Source organism: Miscanthus floridulus, chromosome 5 (genome assembly GCF_019320115.1).
Source record: "Miscanthus floridulus cultivar M001 chromosome 5, ASM1932011v1, whole genome shotgun sequence".
NCBI lineage: Eukaryota > Viridiplantae > Streptophyta > Magnoliopsida > Poales > Poaceae > Miscanthus > Miscanthus floridulus.
This window is the reverse complement of record NC_089584.1, coordinates 89451243-89471766: the sequence shown is the minus strand read 5'-3', so window position 1 is coordinate 89471766 and position 20524 is coordinate 89451243. Positions and strand designations below refer to the sequence as shown.

Genomic DNA, 20524 nt, shown 5'->3' with positions numbered 1-20524 from the left:
TTGAGGTCCCATGGGTTCCTAGGGCGCTTGTATGTGCCCTAGAAGTTTCCCACAAAGATCTCCTTTAGGTCCACCCAACTCTAGATTGCGTTGGACGACAGGTGTTCCAACCACACTCATGCCAAATTGGCTAAGAATAGTGGAAGGTTGCAGATAATGAAGTCTTCATTATCCACACCACCGGCTTGGTAGGCAAGTCGATAGTCTTTGAGCCATAATCCAAGGTTTGTCTCCCCAGAGTAATTTGGGATATTGTTCGGTGGTCGGTACCTTGGTGGGAAAGCAGCATTGAGGATGTGATGGCCAAAGGCTTGAGGGCCCAGTAGGCCGGGGCTTGGGCTTCGATCCTCGCTGCTATCGTAGCATCAGTTGCGATGAGGATGATAGCCACGGTGGGCTCCTTCTCTCAGGTCGCCGTAGGTATGTCTGTGGGCGTCGAGGTGTTGCACGCATCGTGGTTGCGTCAAGGGTGCTGCCTACCGCCCTATGGTGCTTGGTGGACTGACGCATCCCCACTGGGCCGCTCAAAGAGCGTACAATGGCTGACGTCGAGCTCACATCGTTGAGACAACAAACTTTCTGCCTGCTGCGCCGCTGCATGCTCGAGTAGCATGCGAATCTCATGGTGGGACTGATGGTCCTCGGGCGTTGCGTCCTCTAGAAGGCCAAGGAGCAGGGGCGCTGCAGCGGTGATGTTCTGGCTTGCTCGGGCGAAGCGAGGAAGGGATTCATCATCAGCGATGATCCTCCAATTTACATCATGGGCCATGGCGCGTGCGCTCCCACCGTCTCCACTACGCTCAATCTCCCGATTGAGCTCTGTGCAATCCTGCACAAGCTGGAGTCATGCTTCCTCGATCTCTCGGTGTCGGGCTTTCAGCTGCTCCACCCCTATGCGAGGTGGGGCTGTTGTCTCCCTCTCGACCTCATCACCGAGGATGTTCGCTGGGGTAGCCTCCTCCTTGGAGATGCTTTCGACGTTGTCCCTCAGGGGTACCCGCCATGAAGCATTCCCGAGAGGGGTGATGGCTCCCCTGCTGGAGTCAGAGCTAGAGGATGGCCTTAGCTCCTCTACGAGGATGTCGTGGAGAGACTCTGTGACATGTTCGATCACCCCCATGAACTCGTTGTTCGTGGGGGATGGGATCAGACGATGTGCCACAAGGTGGCTAATGGTTGCCACGGCGTTGCAGAGACCGAACGGAAGCACTATCGGGGTGCTCCATGCAGGGTGTTCTGAAGAGAGGGTGAGACAGCGTGGGTCCTCCCTGGATGGCTGGGGTCTAAGGGAGACACCGAGCTGGCGCTCAAGCCTCCTGTAGTTGAGGTCGATGGAGGGGAGAGGTTGGATGGCAACGTGAGCCAACACCAACTCTCCTCCCACCGTGATGATGAAGTCTAGGTCCCCAAAGCACACGTGTGCGTCTAGGACCCAGCTGATACCATGGGTAACCATCCGTGGCCTGATGTTTAATGTCAGAACGCGCAAAGGTCCCCTACCTGGTACGCCAACTGTCGATGTTTCGAGTAAACACCAACTGGTAAATTTCTATTTGTTGCGTGTTAGTCCCAGATGGTGTGCTAAAAGACACAAGGTTTATACAGGTTCAGGTAGAATGTCCCTATGTCCAGTTGCTGCTGCTCATGTTATTAGCACTGAAAGGTTCATAGTAGGGGGTACAAACGGTCGAGAGAGGGATAGGTCCTAAGTCTCTGATGGAAAGGTTGAAAGGGCGTCGAGAGCTTGGTTGCTGCTTAGCTATGTGTTATATGATGCGTGGTGTGTAGAATTGATCCGTCCCATTAGTGGGGTGACATGCCCTCCTTTTTATAGATTAAGGGGGAGCAGGGATTATAGATGAGAGAAAGAGGAAAAATCAGAGGCGGAGAAGGTCTTTCGAAGGTGCCGGGTCTTCTTTTTCCTTTGAGCCTGCCCTCCTGACAAGGCAAACGGTGCCAGGGATAGCACATTCGCTGATCCTGATAGGGCCATGCTCTGGCTTCGTTCAGCAAGTGGTCACGTCCCATCCCACTCCGGCGGACGGCGTGGCGCACCAGGGTATCGAGCCATGACCCTATAGGGAGCAGATGACGTAGAGGCTCCATGAACGTTACTGTAGATGACATGAGTTTCCTCCTGGACCGTAGTGGATGTCGTATGTTCCTGTCAGGACTCGTGTCCGAGGGCAAATGCCGGCGCCAATAACATTATAGGACAAATGTTGGCGCCCACAACACTGTTTGGGCTCTGACATGCCTAGAAGGACTTAAAGTGCCCGTCTGGTCATATCCTGATGGTACTTTTCTATAGGTGTGCAGGGTATGGTCCTTGATATTGTGGTTGACTTGAGTGCCCCACCTTATCTATGCGCGTAGTCATGAAGGAGCAACGCATAGACGTCGGGCGAGGCGGAGCCTGTCCCTAGACGTCGGGCGAGGCAGAGCCTACGCCCAGACGTCGGGTGAGGCAGAGCCTGCCCCTAGAAGTTGGGTGAGGCAGAGCCTACCCTCGGACGTCGGGCGAGGCAGAGCCTGCCCTCGGACATCGGGCGAGGCGGAGCCTGCCCCCGAACGTCGGGCGAGGCGGAGTCCAGCCCTCGGGGGTCAGTGCGAGGCGGAGCCAGCCCTCAGGGGTTAGGTGAGGCGGAGCCAGCCCTCGGGGGTCAGGTGAGGCAGAGCCAGCCCTCAGAGGTCGGGCGAGGCGGAGCCAACCTTCGGTCGTTTGGGCACGAAGTGCAGTCGCGTTCTTGTCTGTTCAGAAGCATCAACGTTTGATGGTTATTAGCTCCTCCTCTTTGGGTACCTCAGTATTCGGTCCCCGATAGCTGCTGTGGTGGTGTGGAGGCGGCTGCAGTCATGGTGCCCGCACTGGTGGCTTCGGCCTTTGGCCGGTAGTGCCACCGCTGTGGGTGTCACGGTTACAATCTCTAGGCGAAAACCATGCCCGGTTCTTCCGGTCCGGCAGCGGTGGTGCGGCAAGCGTCATCTACCTTCTTGAAGGCATCATCGAAGGCTATGTTCGTCGGGGCAGGCTGGGGGCGAAAGTTCTACTTGTGTGCTTCTACCAGCGTTGTTGACGTCTGCAGATGTCAATATCCTTCCTGAAGGCATCGTTGGAGCACTTCTGCAGCCCCTCTCCTGCCACGCTCGCCGGAGTGGCTCCTTCCTGTGTTGTACCTGTGTGCGCTTCAAGCTCCTCTTCATAATGGTTTGTCTAGCTTGCCTGGTGTTGCCGCAGTCGTCTGGTTCTTCGCAGTAGATACTTTGCCGCTCTCTATTCGTTGACGGATGCTTTGCCATCGTTGCTGCTCGTGCGGATACTTTATCGCCGACGTCGCTTCGGGTTCCTCCCTCAGGCAGACGCTGCTGAGTGCGTGTTGGCCCCCCACTTGCGGATACTTTGCCGCGCTGAGTCTGGCGGATGCTTTGTCGCGTGGTCTTGCTCGGGCGGATACTTCGCCACCGCAGTCGTTTCTTCTCAGTGGATGGTGTTCCACCGCGGCTTCATCTTGTATGTTGGCAGCCTTGTGTTGATATATTTTTCATTTGCACGTCTAGTCAGTTAGGTTTGTGGTAGATCGTCTCTCCTTAACGCCTCTTTTTCTATTCTATTGTCGTTTAGGTTCTTAACCACTTTTTTGTGGTTTTGTAACCTACACTATGGGTTCTCCCGTAGCTGCGATGTGTAAACCGTCCGTTCGGCACTCTTCTTCTTAAGTTCTCGAAAAAAATTGATCATATTTACACAATCAATAATCTTTATGTTATAAGTGGATTTTCAAGAAAAATCACCAATACAATTTTCACATTTCCAAGCTATATAATTTAAAACTAGTGACGGCCAAAGTTTTCTGTTAAGAACTTAAGCTTGTCCAAAGCATGTTGTAACTATCCAAATGCTACAAATAGATTACTTTTGTTAAGTTTCCACAAACTACGCATTCGTCCCCAGGTTTATTTAGATTGTTTAAATTTCATTCATCTTCCCTGAAAAAAAAATAGAAAATTGGTCTATGCTTGTTAACAAAGTGAACATCATCCAAGGAGGTGGCTACTGGCTAGGATGCATGCCATTGTCGACAAATTTGTCAAAGAACGTATAATGAGCGGAAGAGCAACCGTGATAAGTGAATGTGATGTACGTGGCGTAGGTGGTTAGTAGAGCAAAAGGAAGAGAGTGGTAGGCAGCAGCAACATCAGAAGTGGGAGAAATCGTGCATGCAGTGGCTATCCTTATCACCTTATATGCATATTCTAATAGAACTTGAAAATGAATTTGTAATTTATTTATTTTTTTGCAACTGTTGTTTTCATTCCTCAAGCTTCCTCTGAATTCACCATTCTACTATAAATCCCATGTGATCCTTTTATAGAAACTATTCGAATTTCATAATTTCAAATGATACTGGCATTTCTGCACTGTCACAGTGCCGCACTGCTTTGTGCACCTCATTCCTTCCGTACTATTCTGCATATTATATTCATTTTTTGGTCTGGTCTTTTTTCCTTGTAATATTCTTATTAAAAGTTCGTTTTGAAGTGTGACCAATCACCAATAGCATATATTAATTTTCCAACGGTCCCTATAATTTAATTTTCAAAAGCGTAATTAGCAAATTTAAACCTGTAACCTTATGCGCAATTGAAATGCTGCTTGGTGCCTGGCCCTAATAATTTCATAATTTATCATGTCGGGTGCTAAACGGTCCACCAAACCACTGCTAACTGGGCGTCAGCTCCCCCTTTAATAGCATTCCGATTCTCGCCCCCACAGTAATCCAAAAAAGCCATCACTCCATTGCACTTGCAGACCTGCAGTCTTGCTGTTGCACCCGATCGACCCTGCCTTCACGCCATGTTCAGTGCCATGTCCGCCCTCCTCCCCTCCCTGGCCCGGCGGCTGGTGCCCCTTCGCCGCAGGAAGAGCATCACGTCCTCCACTTTCGTCGTCGCCAGACGTCCGTTCTTCCCGTGCGGCGGGGGGCACCGCGACGTCGTCAGCGACAGCGCCTTCGTCGTCGTCAAGCGCAGCAAGACGCTGAGGAAGAAGGTGAAGCCGCCCAGAAAGGTGGGGGAGCGGAAGCGCGGGCGAGGAGGCGACGACGACGACCTCCTCGACGGCGATGACGCGTGCGTGTGGCGGCGGACGATCCTCCTGGGGCGTAGGTGCCAGCCACTGGAGTTCACGGGGGCCATACACTACGACTGCAAGGGCCAGCGGCTTTGGGAGCCCCGCACACCGCCGCCGTCGCCGCCGCCGCCGCTGAGCCCCGTCCATCCTTCCGAGCTCGGCTATATGGATCGCGCATAAGACGATCTGCACTGCACAGCAGCCTGCACGTACTCCTACTATGCTAGCTTATGGATGGATGAAGATAGACACGGTTTTCCTTTGGTGACTTCACTGCTTCCTCTCGTGTCTCGTGGCGTGTTCGATCGATCTGTTGTCTTGTGGAACTGAGTAACTAATAATGAGTATATTATATTGTTTCAGTGAAAAAAATGTAGTACAAGAAATTGATTGGTATATAACTTGTGTCGTGTGTAAGATCTTGGTGATGAACAGTGATGAATCCTTTCCAAAAAAGATATGGTAGATGAGAGGTTGTTCAACTACCTGTTGCTCACGTTTTGGACGCATGCACGCTGGCAGTACCCCTCACTTCTGCTTTCGCTGCATGAGCGACTCTGTTTCGGTCTGGAACATCGAATTTGTTAGCAGGCAGTCACTAGCATGCTATAGTGCGTCTCCTAATTCAAACGATACTCCACAAACCCGAGTAGCCTGTAAAGAGGTGGATTATTTCTTCATCTGCAGGTATGTTAATTTATCATGTCTGGTGCCAAACGGTCCACCAACTACGAAATATACATATCTATGACTACTAGATTATTAATTGGTTTTCTTGCTCTGTTATCATTGTCAATTTCTGTTTACAAATATTTGTCAATATATGACAATCATATGATATATTCATGATTTTTGTTTTCTATAGCGGGTATGTGAATTCAAGTGCGGGTTACTTGTTGAGTATTTTTACCTGCGCGGTATGGGTATGGGTAAATTCTTTTTACCTGTGGACGAGTATGGGTATATTAACAAGTATAATTTTATCTGTCGAGTGCATGTATAGACGGTATTACCCGATAGGTATACACCCGTTGCCATCTCTACCTCTGCTATTATGATTCATAAAATCATGCCACCACATACTCAAAATCAAGAGGGTTCACGAGTTTCTCCGGTCCCCATGTCGTCCTCATTGGCGACACGGGTGGTCCCTCCCTCCCCCATCCCTCTTGGACCTAGCACCGCCATTAGGACCTTCCGAAATGACCTCGCCTCCCTTACCATTGCCAAAGACTGGATTGTTGTAAGCAGGTGATGGTGACGGGGCCTTCCCTGTCAAGTGAGATAGTCTCTCGCATGTGACATAGCTTCACTAGTGGCATAGCTTGGTGCAAACATCGTAGATTTGATGTTGTGGTAGGTGAATTTAGCGTCCTTGCATATCCCTCTACCCCTAGGCTGAATCCATCATGCATGGCATGACCTTAGTGACAGATGGGCATGCAGCGTCGTACTATCAAGGAAGGGGTTGTGTTCATAGAGCAAGTATAACAGCAGGCTGTAAGCTGACTAAATGCTGAGATGGAGGAGAGAGGAGAAGCGGACTGTAAGCTTACAGCCTGCTTAGGCACAGGAACGTAACCAAGAAACTTTGTAGAAGAGACAAGTAGGACATGTATTTAATAGTGAATAGCTAACTACTATATGGGTGGGCTGCGAGAAGGTTGCAAAGAAACCTTACAGCCAACAGTCGGCTGAAAGACCGATAGCCCTATGAGTTCGGCTAAGGAAGTTGCACCGGTGATGTAGAGTCAGGTACGAAAAGTTTAGTGACCACCTATGACTGTCATCAGCCCAAGTTCACCAGTGACTGTCATTTGTCCCAAGCTCGCCCTTGAACTCCCCGCCGACCACCACCGGGCCGAGCTCGCCTGGCATCATTGCCACCCTGAACTCACCTATGAATGCCATCGCCCGAACTCACCCTTGTTCTCCTCGCTAAGCGCCGCCTTTTAGCTCCGCACGAGCGGGATAGGCCCATCGACGAGCAAGATGGGCCTAGCAGAGAGGAGCATAGGCCCGATGGGTTGGGGGATGGAACCACAAGTTTGTCCTCTCTACAGTGCTGCCGGCGGCGATGAGGATGTATATACCGAGGGAGATCAAAAGTTGTGGGCGCCGGTATGTAAAAAATCTTGCTTTAGTTTTTTTTAGAAGTCAGTTTTTTGGGTAGCAGTGAAAAGCCAACTTATCAAAAAGGGACAATTGGCCAGAGGACATGCCAAATGAGCACCGACGGCTAGTGGACACCGCAAATGCGCCAATTTGCTGCTGGCCACTGTGTTTCCACTTTGAGTTGCCAGAAGACACCGCGCCCCGGTTTGAGCCAAGAGAGGAGAGAGAAATATTCATTTTGGACATGTGGTGCCCTCGAGCCAAAACGGCAACCTGGTCTGGTTTGACCACATTTAACCGGCCCGACCCGGCAGTTAGGGTATCGACGCCTCCCGCCTTCCCTCTCTTCCCCATCCCCTTCTCGCCCGCCGCCGCCGTTCACTCCATTGTTCGTCGCCGCGCCGCCGTCCAATCCATTGAGCCCCGCCGCTTATACCTCGAGCCGAAGGCATCATCCGCCATGTGGAGTTGAGGAGGATGTCGTCCCCCATCAGGAACCCAAAGATGCCGTCCCCAACCCGGAAGACCGCGCAGTGCCCTGGGTCTCCGCCTAGGGTTTCTCAATTGAAATGGCTTCAAAAAGGGTATGATATCTATCTTCTCTGCTTGTTGATCGATTTGTTTGCCTGCGGATGCGTTAGAAACGTGGCAGATTTAGATTAGAGTTGATTTTGGTTTCACTTTGTTTTGATTTAGCATGGATCCGAGCTCAGCGTGTAGATTGGCGATTAGAGTTCCTGCTTATGTAGAGCGAAGACCGGATGGGCTCGGTGACTATCATGTTACTCAGAGTTACATGCGTGTGGTGGATAAGGATATTTTCAACTGGATGGGTTTTCGTTAGCTGCTCGGTGAGGAGATAGTTCATGGTCAGGATCAAGATCTCCATGTCTCCTTCTTTGACACAACCAAGAATGAGACAGTCCACATAAATTTTGATAGTGCTCTGCTGCATGCATTTGATGTTTATTGGGATAGTAGGAAGCTGCCACTAACTGTAGATGTTATTGACACAACTCCTTGGAACACGGCTCGTGTTGATGCTAATCCTGTTCAGCATGCTAATCCTGTTGAGAATGATAATCTTGCTGATGATGAAAATGTTGAAGTTGCTATGCCTTTAGATATGATTTACCCTAATAATTGACAAGCTCCTACTGCTGAGTGTCCTTCTAGAAATACTGAGCCTGATGACACTACAGATGTTAATGCTCATGACACTGTAGAGTTTGAGGCTGATGACATTGCTAACCATGATGAGAGTGATGAGAGTGCTGATGCCCAGGATGATGAGAATGATGACTGGGGAGAGAAGGATGAGGTTGAGTATGTAGGAGTGGATGATGAGAAAGAGAAGTACCATGATGAGCTCAATGATGATGGTCAAGAGGATTGTTCTTACTATCCTGACACTGACCCAGAGGATGATGACCCACTAGAGGTGGATGATGAGAGGGGCTGTGAGAGTGTGCTACATGTCACTGACGTAGATAACCCTAAAATAGCAGTTGGTGTTACTTTTGAAGATGGTTTATGTTTTAAGAGGTGTATTAGGCAATATGCTATGCTTAATGAAGTTGAACTTGCAGTTCCTTATAGTGAGTCAAGGCGGTACCGAGCTTACTGTAAGGCAGAGAGGTGTAGGTGGAGGATTCATGCATCTCAGTTATCAGATGGGAAGACATGGCAGGTATGCACTTTTTCATTACTTGTTTATGCCATGTTTCATTGATGTAGCTGTTTCACTAACTCTATATTATTTCATTACCTTCATTCTTTGATGGTTGCAGATTAAGAAGATGCCACACAAGCACAGATGTGCTGGCATAGGGAATTTGGAAAAGAATTGCATGGCTACCAATCATTGGGTGAAGGACAGAGTTATCAATTGGCTAAGGGAGGACCCAACTATTCAGCCTAAAGCTCTAAGGAAACAGTTGGAGGAGAAGTACAACATCAAGGTGAGCAAGTACGTTGCTTGGGATGGTAGGCAAATGGCATTAGATGAGATTTTAGGTGGATGGGAGGACAGCTTTGTCCATGTGTTTTCTTGGAAGAGGGAGGTTGAGAAGAGGTGTCCTGGTAGTGTTGTAGAGATTGAATGGGAGCTTGTGAATGAGAAGAGAAGGTTTTGTAGGATGTTTGTAGCACTGAAGCCATGCATTGATGGCTTCCTTAATGGTTGTAGACCGTACCTAGGGATTGATTCTACAGTTTTGACAGCAAGGTGGAAGGGTCAGTTAGCTTTAGCTATAGGTGTTGATGGCCATAACTAGATGTTCCCAGTGGCCTATGGAGTCTTTGGCAGTGAAACCATGGAGAACTGGGAATGGTTCATGAAGATGCTGCACAAGGCAATTGGTTCTCCACATGGTCTGGTTATTTCAACAGATGCAGGTTAGTTTTCTTATTTCAACATATTTCAGCAGACCTTGTTCTTTTCTTGTTTCCTAATGACTGACAGTGTTTTCTGGTTCTTTTCTTGCTTCCTAATGATAGGCAAAGGAATTGATAAGGCAGTTACCAAAATCTTCAGCAATGGTGTAGAACACAGAGAATGCATGAGGCATCTTGTCAAAAATTTCCAGAAGAGGTTTAGAGGAGAAGTGTTTGAGAAGAACTTGTGGCCTGCATCAAGGTGCTATAGAATGACAACACATGAGAGGCATTGGAATGAGATGCACAAAGCATGCCCAAAGGCAACTAACTGGCTGTTGGAGAACCACAAGCAGCTATGGGCAAGGGCCAAATTCAACACAACAAGCAAATGTGACTATGTCACCAACAACATTACTGAGACATTCAATAGTTGGATCAGGGAACACAAGTCCTTACCTGTTCTAGACCTCATGGATAAGATAAGGCAGTTGATCATGGAGAGGTTCTGCACTAGGAGAAACCTGGCCTCAAAGTTGTCAGGCTTCAAGATTTTGCCTCATGTCATGAAGGTTCTGCATGAAAAAAGCAGATCCCTTAACTATAGCATACATAGGAGTGGCCCAATGGTTGGAGAAGTAGGAGGAGTGAATAAAGACCTAGTTCCTTGGAGATTCATTGTTGATCTGGACAACCATGAGTGCACATGCAAAGGATGGCAGCTCACTGGACTCCCCTGTGTGCATGCCATAGCTTTCATTGGCACAAGAAGGGTCCTATTGGAGGATTTTGTGCACCCTTACTACTCTGTGCAGAAGTTCATAGCAGCATATGCATCTGCTGTGCCTCCAATGCCAGACAAGGAAGAATGGGAGAAGGTGGACCTTGGCTTCAAGCTACTTACTCCTTTATGCTATAGAGCAGCAGGTAGGCCAAGAAAGAGAAGGATAGTTGGCTCTGAAGAAGGTGGGACAAGCAGTAGAGGCAAGAGAAGGTGTAAAAGGTGTGGTGGATTTGATCACCTACAGAAAACCTGCAATGAAACTGTCCATGATCCTGATGCCCCACCACCTGCACCACCAAAGAGGAGGACTTACAAGCCAAAAGTGGTGGAGATCATAGAAACCACGGAAGATCCATCCAAGAAGAGGAAGAGGACTTCCAAGCCAAAAGTGATCAGGGTTACAGAAAACCCAGAAGATCCTTGTACTAAGAAGAAGAGGAAGGCCTCCACCAAGGGGAAACAACCCAACAAGAAAAAGAAGGCAACTCCTACAGCTGCAGAGCCCACACCTGTAGAGCCCACACCTGCTAAACAGTATGTGATCCATCTGTTACCTTCAGTTTTTATGTTAGTTTAAGGACTACATGTTAACATGTGTATAACTGTGTAGGGTTTCAAACTCCCCGGTGACAAGGAAGCAGGCCAGCCAAGGAGCAGTGATAAGGAGCCAAAGTACATCATCAGCAAGTCCCAGCGCTAGCACTAGGAGCAAGAAGAGGTTGATGGAAGTCTAGGAGTGTGCAAGCAACATGGCTTCCTCTTTATGATGGATTTATGTGATTTTGTGAACTTCTCTATCAGTTTAAGGATGCTATGGCCATATAAACTTGGTCTGGGTTATGTATGACACCTGGTATTGAATTCTGGCAAATGAACTATGTAATGTGTAAACTGGTATTGTATTGTGGCCATATGAGGCTCCACTTGGACTGGTATTGTATTATGACACTGTGTATTGTATTATGGCCATCTGAGGCTCAGTTTCCTTGTATTAAACTTGGGATTGCAAGATAACTGTCTTCCATTCATTACTCAAGCCATTACAAAGTTAATCTTGCTTCTGCATTAAGATGCACAAGACAACTGCACAAGACAACAAAGCACACAACTCCTACAAACACACTGGCCACATTCAACCACCTATCCACTCTCTGCTGCCCAGCTATTCTACTGACATGGAGACTCTGAGCTTCAACAGAATTGCCCAGGGCCAACAGAGACTTCTCCAATGCCTGGACTCCGGTCGTCAATGATGCAGCATCGACGCCATCACTCACTGGCTTCCACATGAAGAAAGCGCACTTGCTGTTGCCCTGTTCAAGCAGAGATTTCGGATGAACCCTAGATCTGGAGTTGGTGTTGACGAAAATGAACAACATGAAGTACAAACCTTAATTTAGCCAACGAGTCGTGATGTTCAGTCTAAGTTGATCCTGTTTGGCCACCAATTTGTGATGTTTAGTTTAAGTTGTACGCCTTACATGTTTGACATGACTCCACTTCACTAGTAACTTTTTTTCTTTAGCTCCACGAGCTGCTCTACCAGTGGAACTGGAGCTGCGTTAGTGATCTATTTGGCAAAACACTCCATATGTGAAGCTCCTTAAAATATGCTCTCGTAGAATCTCACGCAGGGGCCCACCATTGCGAGTTGAAGCTAGGTGAAGCTACTATTTTCAGCTACATCTCTCATTCATCCCTTGTGAGAGCACAGAGCACAGAGCACATAGCACGTTTTAAAAGGCTTCATGAATGAAGCTATTTTATTTTAGCTCGTTTAACACAATACGGCTCCAAACAGCTTTAGAAGCAAAGCCAATGGCGGAGCTATGCCCAAAACGTACATATTTTCGACTCCTCCATATAGCTGAGTGATGATGAGTTTTGTGAAATGTGATGTTGAGTTTGTGAAGTTTTACGGTGCGTGTCTTCAACCATATCGTTGTCGAGGGATGTTGAGTTTGTGAAGTTTTTATTGTGCGTACCGTTGTCGAGTGATGTTGATTTGTTGAGTTTGTGAAGTTTTACCATGCGTGTCGATATCGTTGTCGAGTGATGTTGAGTTTGCCGTGTGTGTCGACTCCCCCATATCGTTATCGTCTGCCCCGTATTGTTGTCGACGTCCGCTGGTCCGCAGAGTTCCAGCTGTGTATTGGCATTTGTTTTCTTTCTTTTCTTTTACCGCCTGAGCTATCTGTTTTTTTTTTCAATAATATTAATATTTTTTATATCTATAGAGATAGAAACTGTAAATGCAAGTTCGTTCAAAAATCAAAACAAGAAATAGTTCCAAGACCCCTTAAATCCAAATTACGTGGGCATACCGCTTCTAGCGAAACACGACTGCTACAACGACAAAACATATGAACAGCACGAGAAAAAAAGACAGCTCAGAAAACCATCCGACCTCGAGTCCCGAGGCCCCATGATTCATGAACCATGCCGCCCCGGCACACGGGCTAGGCTACGCCCCGGGCGCGGCGTCCTTGACCCGAGCGTGCGAGCGCGGCGGGTACCCGCCATACTCTCGCGCGTAGGCGTCGTAGTACCCCCTGACTCGGCTGGCCACGTCCGCGACCGTGCCCCCGCGGGCGTAGTGGTCGTGGTCGGCGGCGGACTCCACCCGGTGCGCGCCGACGGGGTGGCGCCCCGTGAAGTAGCGGTGCGCCCACGTGCCCACGGCGACCGCGGCCACGCCGGCGCAGCAGGCGAGCAGCGAGGCGGCCCCCGTCAGCAGCGCCACGACCGCCACGGGCGCCCAGAGCGGGACGGTGAGGAGCACGAGTGGGCTGAGCAGGACCAGCGCGGCTGTGAGCGTGACGCCCGCCAGGACAAGGAGCGCGGTCAGGGTGACGGCCAGCGCGAGGAAGCCCAGGAGGTGCTGGGTGGAGCCGTGGACGTGGTGGAACGTCTGGACGGCGCTTCCGAGCAGCGAGCGCTGCTGGCGCTCCGTCGACGACGACGCGTGGCCGCGCCGGGCGGCGGCGGGGCTGGGCAGGGCTGCGCGTGGCCCGGGCAGCGGCCGGTCTGCCATGGCGAGGCGAGAGTGCGCGGATGGAAGGGGGAGAGAATTCGTTGGGCGCTGGGCGATGGCGGGCGGGGATCCAGGGGGTTAAGTGCAAGGGCTCGGAGTCGGAGCGACGTGTGGCAGAGCCCGCAGTGCTGCGTGGGCGCGTGGCATGCGCGGCGACATGTGGAACTAGCAACGAACAGAGAGCACTTGCAATCACGAAATGGGAAGAGGTGAAAGAATCGTACACGTAAAAGCAGTCAGCAGAGCGAGCTACTACCGTATTCTTATTTTGTATAGGAGGACTACATAAGATTTTAGAGGCCCATGTCCTGGGTGGGACATTTACAGATTTGTTTTCTATCACTAAAGTTCAAATCACACACTGGTAATTTGATTGAGCTCCAAAAAAGAAACTCTGTACAGGTTTTTAGTTTGTTCCATCAGTGTGTCACCTTCTTAGCTCCACAAAAGCATCCAAGCTCTCGGCTGTGAATCCGCCTGCAAATTGGCAACGGGACAAAACTAATCTAGAACTGTCAACCATGAAAACAAAATAAAGACAACGGCGCGCTTTCATACCTGATGAACACGGAAGGCGAACCTGGCACCCTGATGGAGCAAGACTTCCCTGTTCTGCTCTTTCAGATGAGACGGTTGAAAAGTTCCATCTCCCTGCTCTGCTCCTCGGTGTTGCCACTCAGGCCATCGATCTCGGTTACACCTCTCTTGATGTACTGTTTCGCCAAGTTGACGCATGCCGAGTTGATCTGCCACGTGCATGTCATCGCATCACAAGACGAGGACTCAGATTAAAATGCAGGCTGGCTTTAGGTGCTTACAGTAACCGTGACCGTGTAGTGCTAAATGGAGTAGTTCACTTCAGTCAGACAACGAGCGTATCTAAATGTAGCGACGCACCTTGACAATCAAACCCGTGTCCGACATCATCCATCCTACCGGTATGTCTTGCTCCTTGTACCGCGGCATGAGATTGCTCTTGGCGTCAGCAGCCTCGCGCTCTTGTATGAACTTGTACACGCTCTTCTCTGATCTGCAAAACAATCAGTGGAACCTGGCTGGATCAGTGGAGAAAGCGGTGGTAACATCCACTTGCTTGTCATCTCCACCAATTGACCCAACGGTCATTGGGTCCTTGATCCGCGTCCTAATCGAGGACGCCCAATCCTAATATGGTGGGTGGGCTCCCGTCGCACAGCGCCATAAATAGGAGGTGCGGGCAGGGGCGTCGAGTACGAGGTTCGCCTGAGCCGCCTAGCACCCCACCTACAGTCCTAAACCCTAACCGATAATAGAGGGGGCGCTGCCAGCGACAGAAAGCGTCGCCACCGCCTCTGCATCTACACCGAAAGGCTGCTACAGCACCGGGCTGCCCTGCGACCTCTACACCGACCCCTGGATGACGCCGCTACTGCACCGCCGCCCTTCGACTCGGCACCGCCACCGGGTTATCGTCAAGTACTGCAATGGCGAGCCCATCTTCATCCAAGGCGGCCGATGGTTTACACCCCCTTCACCTCTCTCTCTCTCTTGTCATATCTCTAATCCAGTACTAGTAGATGCTTCTAGGACCTACGATTTATTCAAAGTGCAAGTAGACATGCTAGATTTAAGCCTAGAGATCATGCTTGAACTCTATTAATGGTATCAGGGCTCTAACTAGGTGTAGATCTAGCCTATCGGATGAGAAAACCAAGTAGCAGCTAGAAGGAGGTGGTAGATTTGTTTTCGGATCTAAAAAGGTCACCGAACCCTAACCCTAATCAGGTGAAGCACAGAGAAGATAAAGGGGTCTCGGCACGCGAAGCCGAACCCTAACCCGCGAATCAGACTCGGGGAAGAAGAAGAACAGTGAGCGAAACCCTAACCCTAACCAAACCCTAATCCCCAAATCAGATAAATCCGAGAAGAACGAAACAAGATCTAGACGGAGAAGAAGAAGGGGAAAAGAGGAAGAGGCCTACCTCGTCGTGCACCGTGCTGCCGCCTTGCCGGCACGCGAGAAGAAGGCCGAGCGGGGCAGGTCTTGCGTGGGCTCTGGCCAAGGGCGCCGTGGCTAGGCCCCTCGACGACGGCGCCATGCTCCACTACGCTCTCGCTCTCGTCGCTCGCTGCTGCTGTGCTGAGTGGGAAGAAGGAGCGTGGCGAAGAGAGAGGAAGGGAGGCAGAAAAATGAGTTAGGGTTCAGGGGAGGACGCCGCGCTGGGGGTTTTGTTCGACCGAACCGCGGGCGTGACCGTCCGATGCAGATGAACGGATGACAGGAAATGGGCCAACAATCGGCCTAGGCGGGCGCGCGGCGAGCGGCTTTGTCGGCCTAGGCCCAGGTTGCGGCCTGGAAGGCACAGCGCGCGCGAGAGCCGAACAGGTGCGGGCCGATTTTCGCAGCTTGGCCGCGACAGTGCACAGCGCGCCAGGAATTTCGGTCCAGATTGCACAGTAACGTTTTCCATTTTTGTTTTATTATTTTCAGAAGCAGATTTCGATGAATTTTGTTTAGTTTAAATCTCTGTCAAAATTTGAACCAACAGGATATTTTTCAGAGAGTAGATTAGTACAGTAAATGCTTCTAAAAAGTAGATAAATAATTTTTCATGTTTCCGCTGTAATATTAAAGTTTATAATCTTCTAATTAAATTTGAACCAACAGGAGAATTTAATTTGAAGAGTAGTTAATTTTAATCAGTAAATTATAATATTATTATTTTTCTTACCAACGTTGATAATAACAATGTTATAATGTTTAATCATAAGTTTTTCATGCATTAATTCTATTTCTGCCCAACGGTGATGTAGAATTAGTGTATAAGAACATTGTATGTTTTAATTTTGATCAACGTTAAATTAAAGCATGCAATTATAATGATATATTTTCTCACTATCTCTGACGATGTTTTTCAGGACTCAATCCAATGGCATTCATCTCACACATACCACCTCTAGAAGGGGGCAGTTACAGAGTATGGCGAGAGAAGTATGAGCTCGCACTTGCGCTGTCCGAGAATGACTTCGCGCTCACCTCCCTGTGTCCTACTGAGCTAGTAGACCCGGTGAGAGAAGAAAATGAGTCTGGTGCTGATTTCACTGCTCGGCAACGAGATCATACAGAAGTGCGTATGAAGTATGATCTTGAGCGTAAGAAATGGGACATATCAAACCGCAAGTGTTTGATGGTGGCTAAATCCACAATCTTAGATGCTATAAGGGGGTCTATCCCAGACTGTGAAACCGCCACGGAGTACCTAAAGAAGGTGAAGAGTCAGTTCACTGGTTCTTCAAAGGCTTATGCTAGTACATTGATCAAGAAATTGTTCAATGAAAAATATACTAGTGGCGGTATCAGAGAGCATATTTTGAAGATGAGCAACACAGCTTCGAAGCTGAAGCCAATGGATTTGAGGCTCAAGAATGAGTTCCTAATTCATTTGGTTTTTGCTTCCTTGTCAAAGGAATATGAAACATTTGTTGTTAACTACAACATGTAGCCCGATAAGTGGGACATAGAGAAGCTCATCGCAATATGTGTTCAAGAAGAGGAAAGGCTGAAGTCCTTACAGGGTGACTTTGCTAACCTTATTAAGGACAAGAAAAAGAATTTCAATAAAAATGTCAAAGCTCAAGGAAAGGCCCCTCGGACTGAGCACCATCAGAAGAACAACAACTCTCAAGTTGAAAAGGATCAGTGCAAATGGTGCAAGAAGCATGGACATTAGCAGTGTCCAAACCTACTGAAGAGAGGTGAGGATTTTATTACATTCATAGATGAATCCTTGTATTTAAGTTATGCAAAGTCTACTTGATGGATTGATTCAGGTGCAACTGTTCATGTTGCAAATTCATTACAGGGATTTCGTACGAGGAGGACCCTACAAAGAGGAGAAAGAAGAATTAAAGTAACAAATAGAGTTGAAGCTCAAGTTGAAGCCATTGGAGATCTTTCTCTAGAATTAGTTGATGGTTTTCTACTTAAGCTTTCAGATGTTCTATTTGTACCCTCTTTGTAAAGAAACTTAATAAGTGTTTCACGTTTAGATGACGATGGATATGATTGCCATTTTGGTAATGGCAAATGTCAGATTGTTTATAATAATAAATGTGTTGGTCTTGCCTTCCAACAAGACAAGCTTTATTTATTATCACTTTCTGAGAATGTGAATGATGTAAGTACTAAGAATGAGAATGCTTCCTCATATATGAATGCAACAAATAAGTGGAAGAGAGTGCATGATGTATCTTTGAAATTATGGCACTGTCGTTTAGGCCATATTTTGAGGGAGAGAATAGAGCGATTGATTAAGAAATCAATTCTTCCGTCTTTAGAATTTTCAGATTTAGAACAATGCATAGATCGCATAAAGGGAAAGTATGTTAAGAAAATAAAGAAAGATGCCAAACGAAGCGTAGAAATTTTAGAAATAGTCCACACAAATATCTGTGGTCCTTTTCCTGTGAAGAGTGTGGATAGTTATGATTCATTTATAATATTCACATATGACTATTCTCGTTTTGGCTATATTTATCCAATTAAAGAAAGATCGAAAGCATTGGATAAATTTAAAATATTTAAGGCTGAAGTAGAAAATCAGCACAACTTAAATATTAAGGTAGTAAGGTCCGACCATAGGGGAGAGTACTACGGTTGACACACCCCATATGGTTAAGTTCCTGGACCCTTTGCAAGGTTCTTATAGGAAAATGGCATAGTAGCCCAGTATTCTACAACGGACGAGCCTTAGCAGAATAGAGTAGCTGAAAGATACAACCGTACCTTAATGGATATGGTGAGAAGCATGATAAGTTATTCTACCTTACCGATAAATTTATGGATGGAGTCGTTAAAAACCGTCATTCATATTCTTAATCGAGTGCCAAATAAGTCGGTGCCCAAAATGTCATATGAGTTGTGGACAGGAAAGAAACCCTCACTAAACTATTTATGTGTGTGAGGTTGTTCTGCTGAGGCAAAAGTATGTAACTCAAACATAGGGAAGTTGGACTCCAAGACAGCCAGCTGCTATTTCATTGGCTATCCAGAAAAGTCAAAAGGTTATCGCTTCTATTGTCCTAATAGACAAACAAAGTTTATACAAACAAGACATGATGTCTTCTTGGAGGATGATATGATAAGGGAAAGCATGGTAGCGTGAGAAATAAGTTTTGAAGAGAAGCGGGTATATGTGCCCACTCCTATGGTTTAGGAACCATTTTTTACGCTACCTGTTGTTGTTGTACCAATAGTACAAGACACTGTAGTAACAGCACCTATTGTTAGTTCTCCTGTGACAACAATAAATGCGTATGAGGAACCTATCCTTCAGGATCCCCAAGAACCCGTTGTCACACATGAGAAAGAGCAACAACAGCCTCATATAGAACAAGTGTCATCTAACGAGGCTCTTAGAAGGTCTCAAAGAGTCAGAAGATCGGTCATTCTTGATGATTATGAAGTTTATGAATGTGAGAAAATTCAAATGGAGGGTGATTCCACCTTATTTGAAGAAGCCATGAGAAGCGCTCACTCATCCAAGTGGCTTGAAGCCATAGAAGATGAAATGAAATCAATGAAAACCAACGGAGTTTAAAAATTAGAAACAATTTTTAAAGTGGTCAAGACAGTATGCTGTAAATAGGCCTACAAAACTAAACATGACTCCGAAAGAAATATAGAAAGGTTTAAAGCACGACTTTTGACGAAAGGTTTCACGCAAAGAGAAGGCATAGATTATAATGAGACATTTTCTTCAATCTCATATAAGGATTCTTTTAGAATCATAATGGTGCTTGTAGCATATTACGACTTAGAATTACATCAGATGGATGTAAAGACGGCGTTCCTAAACGGGAATTTAGAGAAAAATATTTACATGGCACAACCGAAAGGTTTTATTGCGGAAGAAAAAGAACGCATAGGATGCCGCCTGAAGAAATCGATTTATGAATTAAAGCAAGCTTCAAGACAGTAGTATTTAAAGTTTGATGGTACAATAAGAAAGTTTGGGTTTTAAGAAAATATAGAGGACAATTGCGTTTATACAAAGTTCAAGAATGAGAAATATATTTTCCTAGTCTTGTATATAGATGACATCTTACTCGCTAGCAGTGATGTCAATCTACTACTAGAAACAAAGAAGTTCTTGTCCTCAAAGTTTGATATGAAGAATTTCGGTGAAGCTTCGTTCGTCCTAGGAATAGAGATTCACCGAGATAGAGAAAATGGGGTTTTAAGATTATCACAAAATGCATACTTAGAAAAGGTTCTAAAGAAATACAGTATACAAAATTATAAGTCATCACCTGCTCTCATAGTTAAGGGCGACAGATATAGAGAATTTCAATGTTCCAGGAACTAATATAAGATCGATCAAATGAAAGCGGTTCCATATAATTCAGATGTCGGAAGTTTACAGTATGTTCAACTGTGTACTCGCCCTGACTTAGCGTTTATTACCGGGTTGCTTGGCAGATATCAGAGTAATCTAAGAATAGAACACTGGAAATTAGTAAAGAAAAGTTTGCGTTACCTGCAAGGTAAATATGGTCTCATGCTAATGTACAGAAGATCTGATTCCCTGCACATAGAGGGGTATACAGATTCTGATTATGCGGGAGATGAAAAAAAGTCCACATCAGGATGCATATTCACTCTCATAGGAGGAGCTATATCGTGGAAAAGTTTAAAGAAAACCGTCACTACATCGTCCACAATGTATGCCGAGTTTGTAGCATGTTATGAGGCCATAGGGTAGGTAAATTGGCTAAAGAAATTCATGCCTAGGTTAAAAGTGGTAGACGACATACATAAATCACTCAAGTTATACTGCAATAATAATCCAGAAGTATGTTATGTTCACAACAATAAGTCAAGTGGTGCTGCCAAACACATTGACATAAAATATTATGTTGTGAAAGATAAAGTCTGGAATCATATAATTAGTCTTGAGTATATAAGAACAGAAAATATGCTCGTGGATCCGCTTACAAAAGGCTTACCACCCAGTGTATTCAGAGAACACGTAGCCGGCATAGGTTTAATGGAAAGCCTATGATTCCTGGACAATAAAGGTCTAGTTAAGAATCTGTTTCAAAA

The 20524-nt window shown here is 47.1% G+C and overlaps 4 protein-coding genes across 4 annotated transcripts; 3 read left to right on the top strand and 1 right to left on the bottom strand.

Annotated features, from left to right (window-relative positions):
- The first annotated feature begins 4799 nt into the window (after positions 1–4799).
- Positions 4800–5456, top strand: LOC136452570 (uncharacterized). The gene has a single exon (XM_066453176.1). It carries the CDS (start codon positions 4856–4858, stop codon positions 5309–5311), a length of 456 nt encoding a protein of 151 aa, XP_066309273.1. The 5' UTR covers positions 4800–4855; the 3' UTR covers positions 5312–5456.
- Positions 5457–7153: 1697 nt separating this feature from the next.
- On the top strand, positions 7154–11106 carry LOC136454907 (uncharacterized). The gene is made up of 7 exons (XM_066455150.1): positions 7154–7252; positions 8091–8354; positions 8475–8936; positions 9037–9473; positions 9555–9643; positions 9746–10917; positions 11017–11106. Exons 1-7 carry the CDS (start codon positions 7154–7156, stop codon positions 11104–11106), a joined length of 2613 nt encoding a protein of 870 aa, XP_066311247.1.
- Positions 11107–12710: 1604 nt separating this feature from the next.
- Positions 12711–13575, bottom strand: LOC136452569 (oleosin-like). The gene has a single exon (XM_066453175.1). It carries the CDS (start codon positions 13438–13440, stop codon positions 12871–12873), a length of 570 nt encoding a protein of 189 aa, XP_066309272.1. The 5' UTR covers positions 13441–13575; the 3' UTR covers positions 12711–12870.
- A 2774-nt stretch (positions 13576–16349) lies between these two features.
- On the top strand, positions 16350–16922 carry LOC136454906 (uncharacterized). Its single transcript, XM_066455149.1, has one exon. The coding sequence runs from the start codon at positions 16350–16352 to the stop codon at positions 16920–16922; it is 573 nt and encodes a 190-aa protein (XP_066311246.1).
- The last annotated feature ends 3602 nt before the right edge of the window (positions 16923–20524 follow it).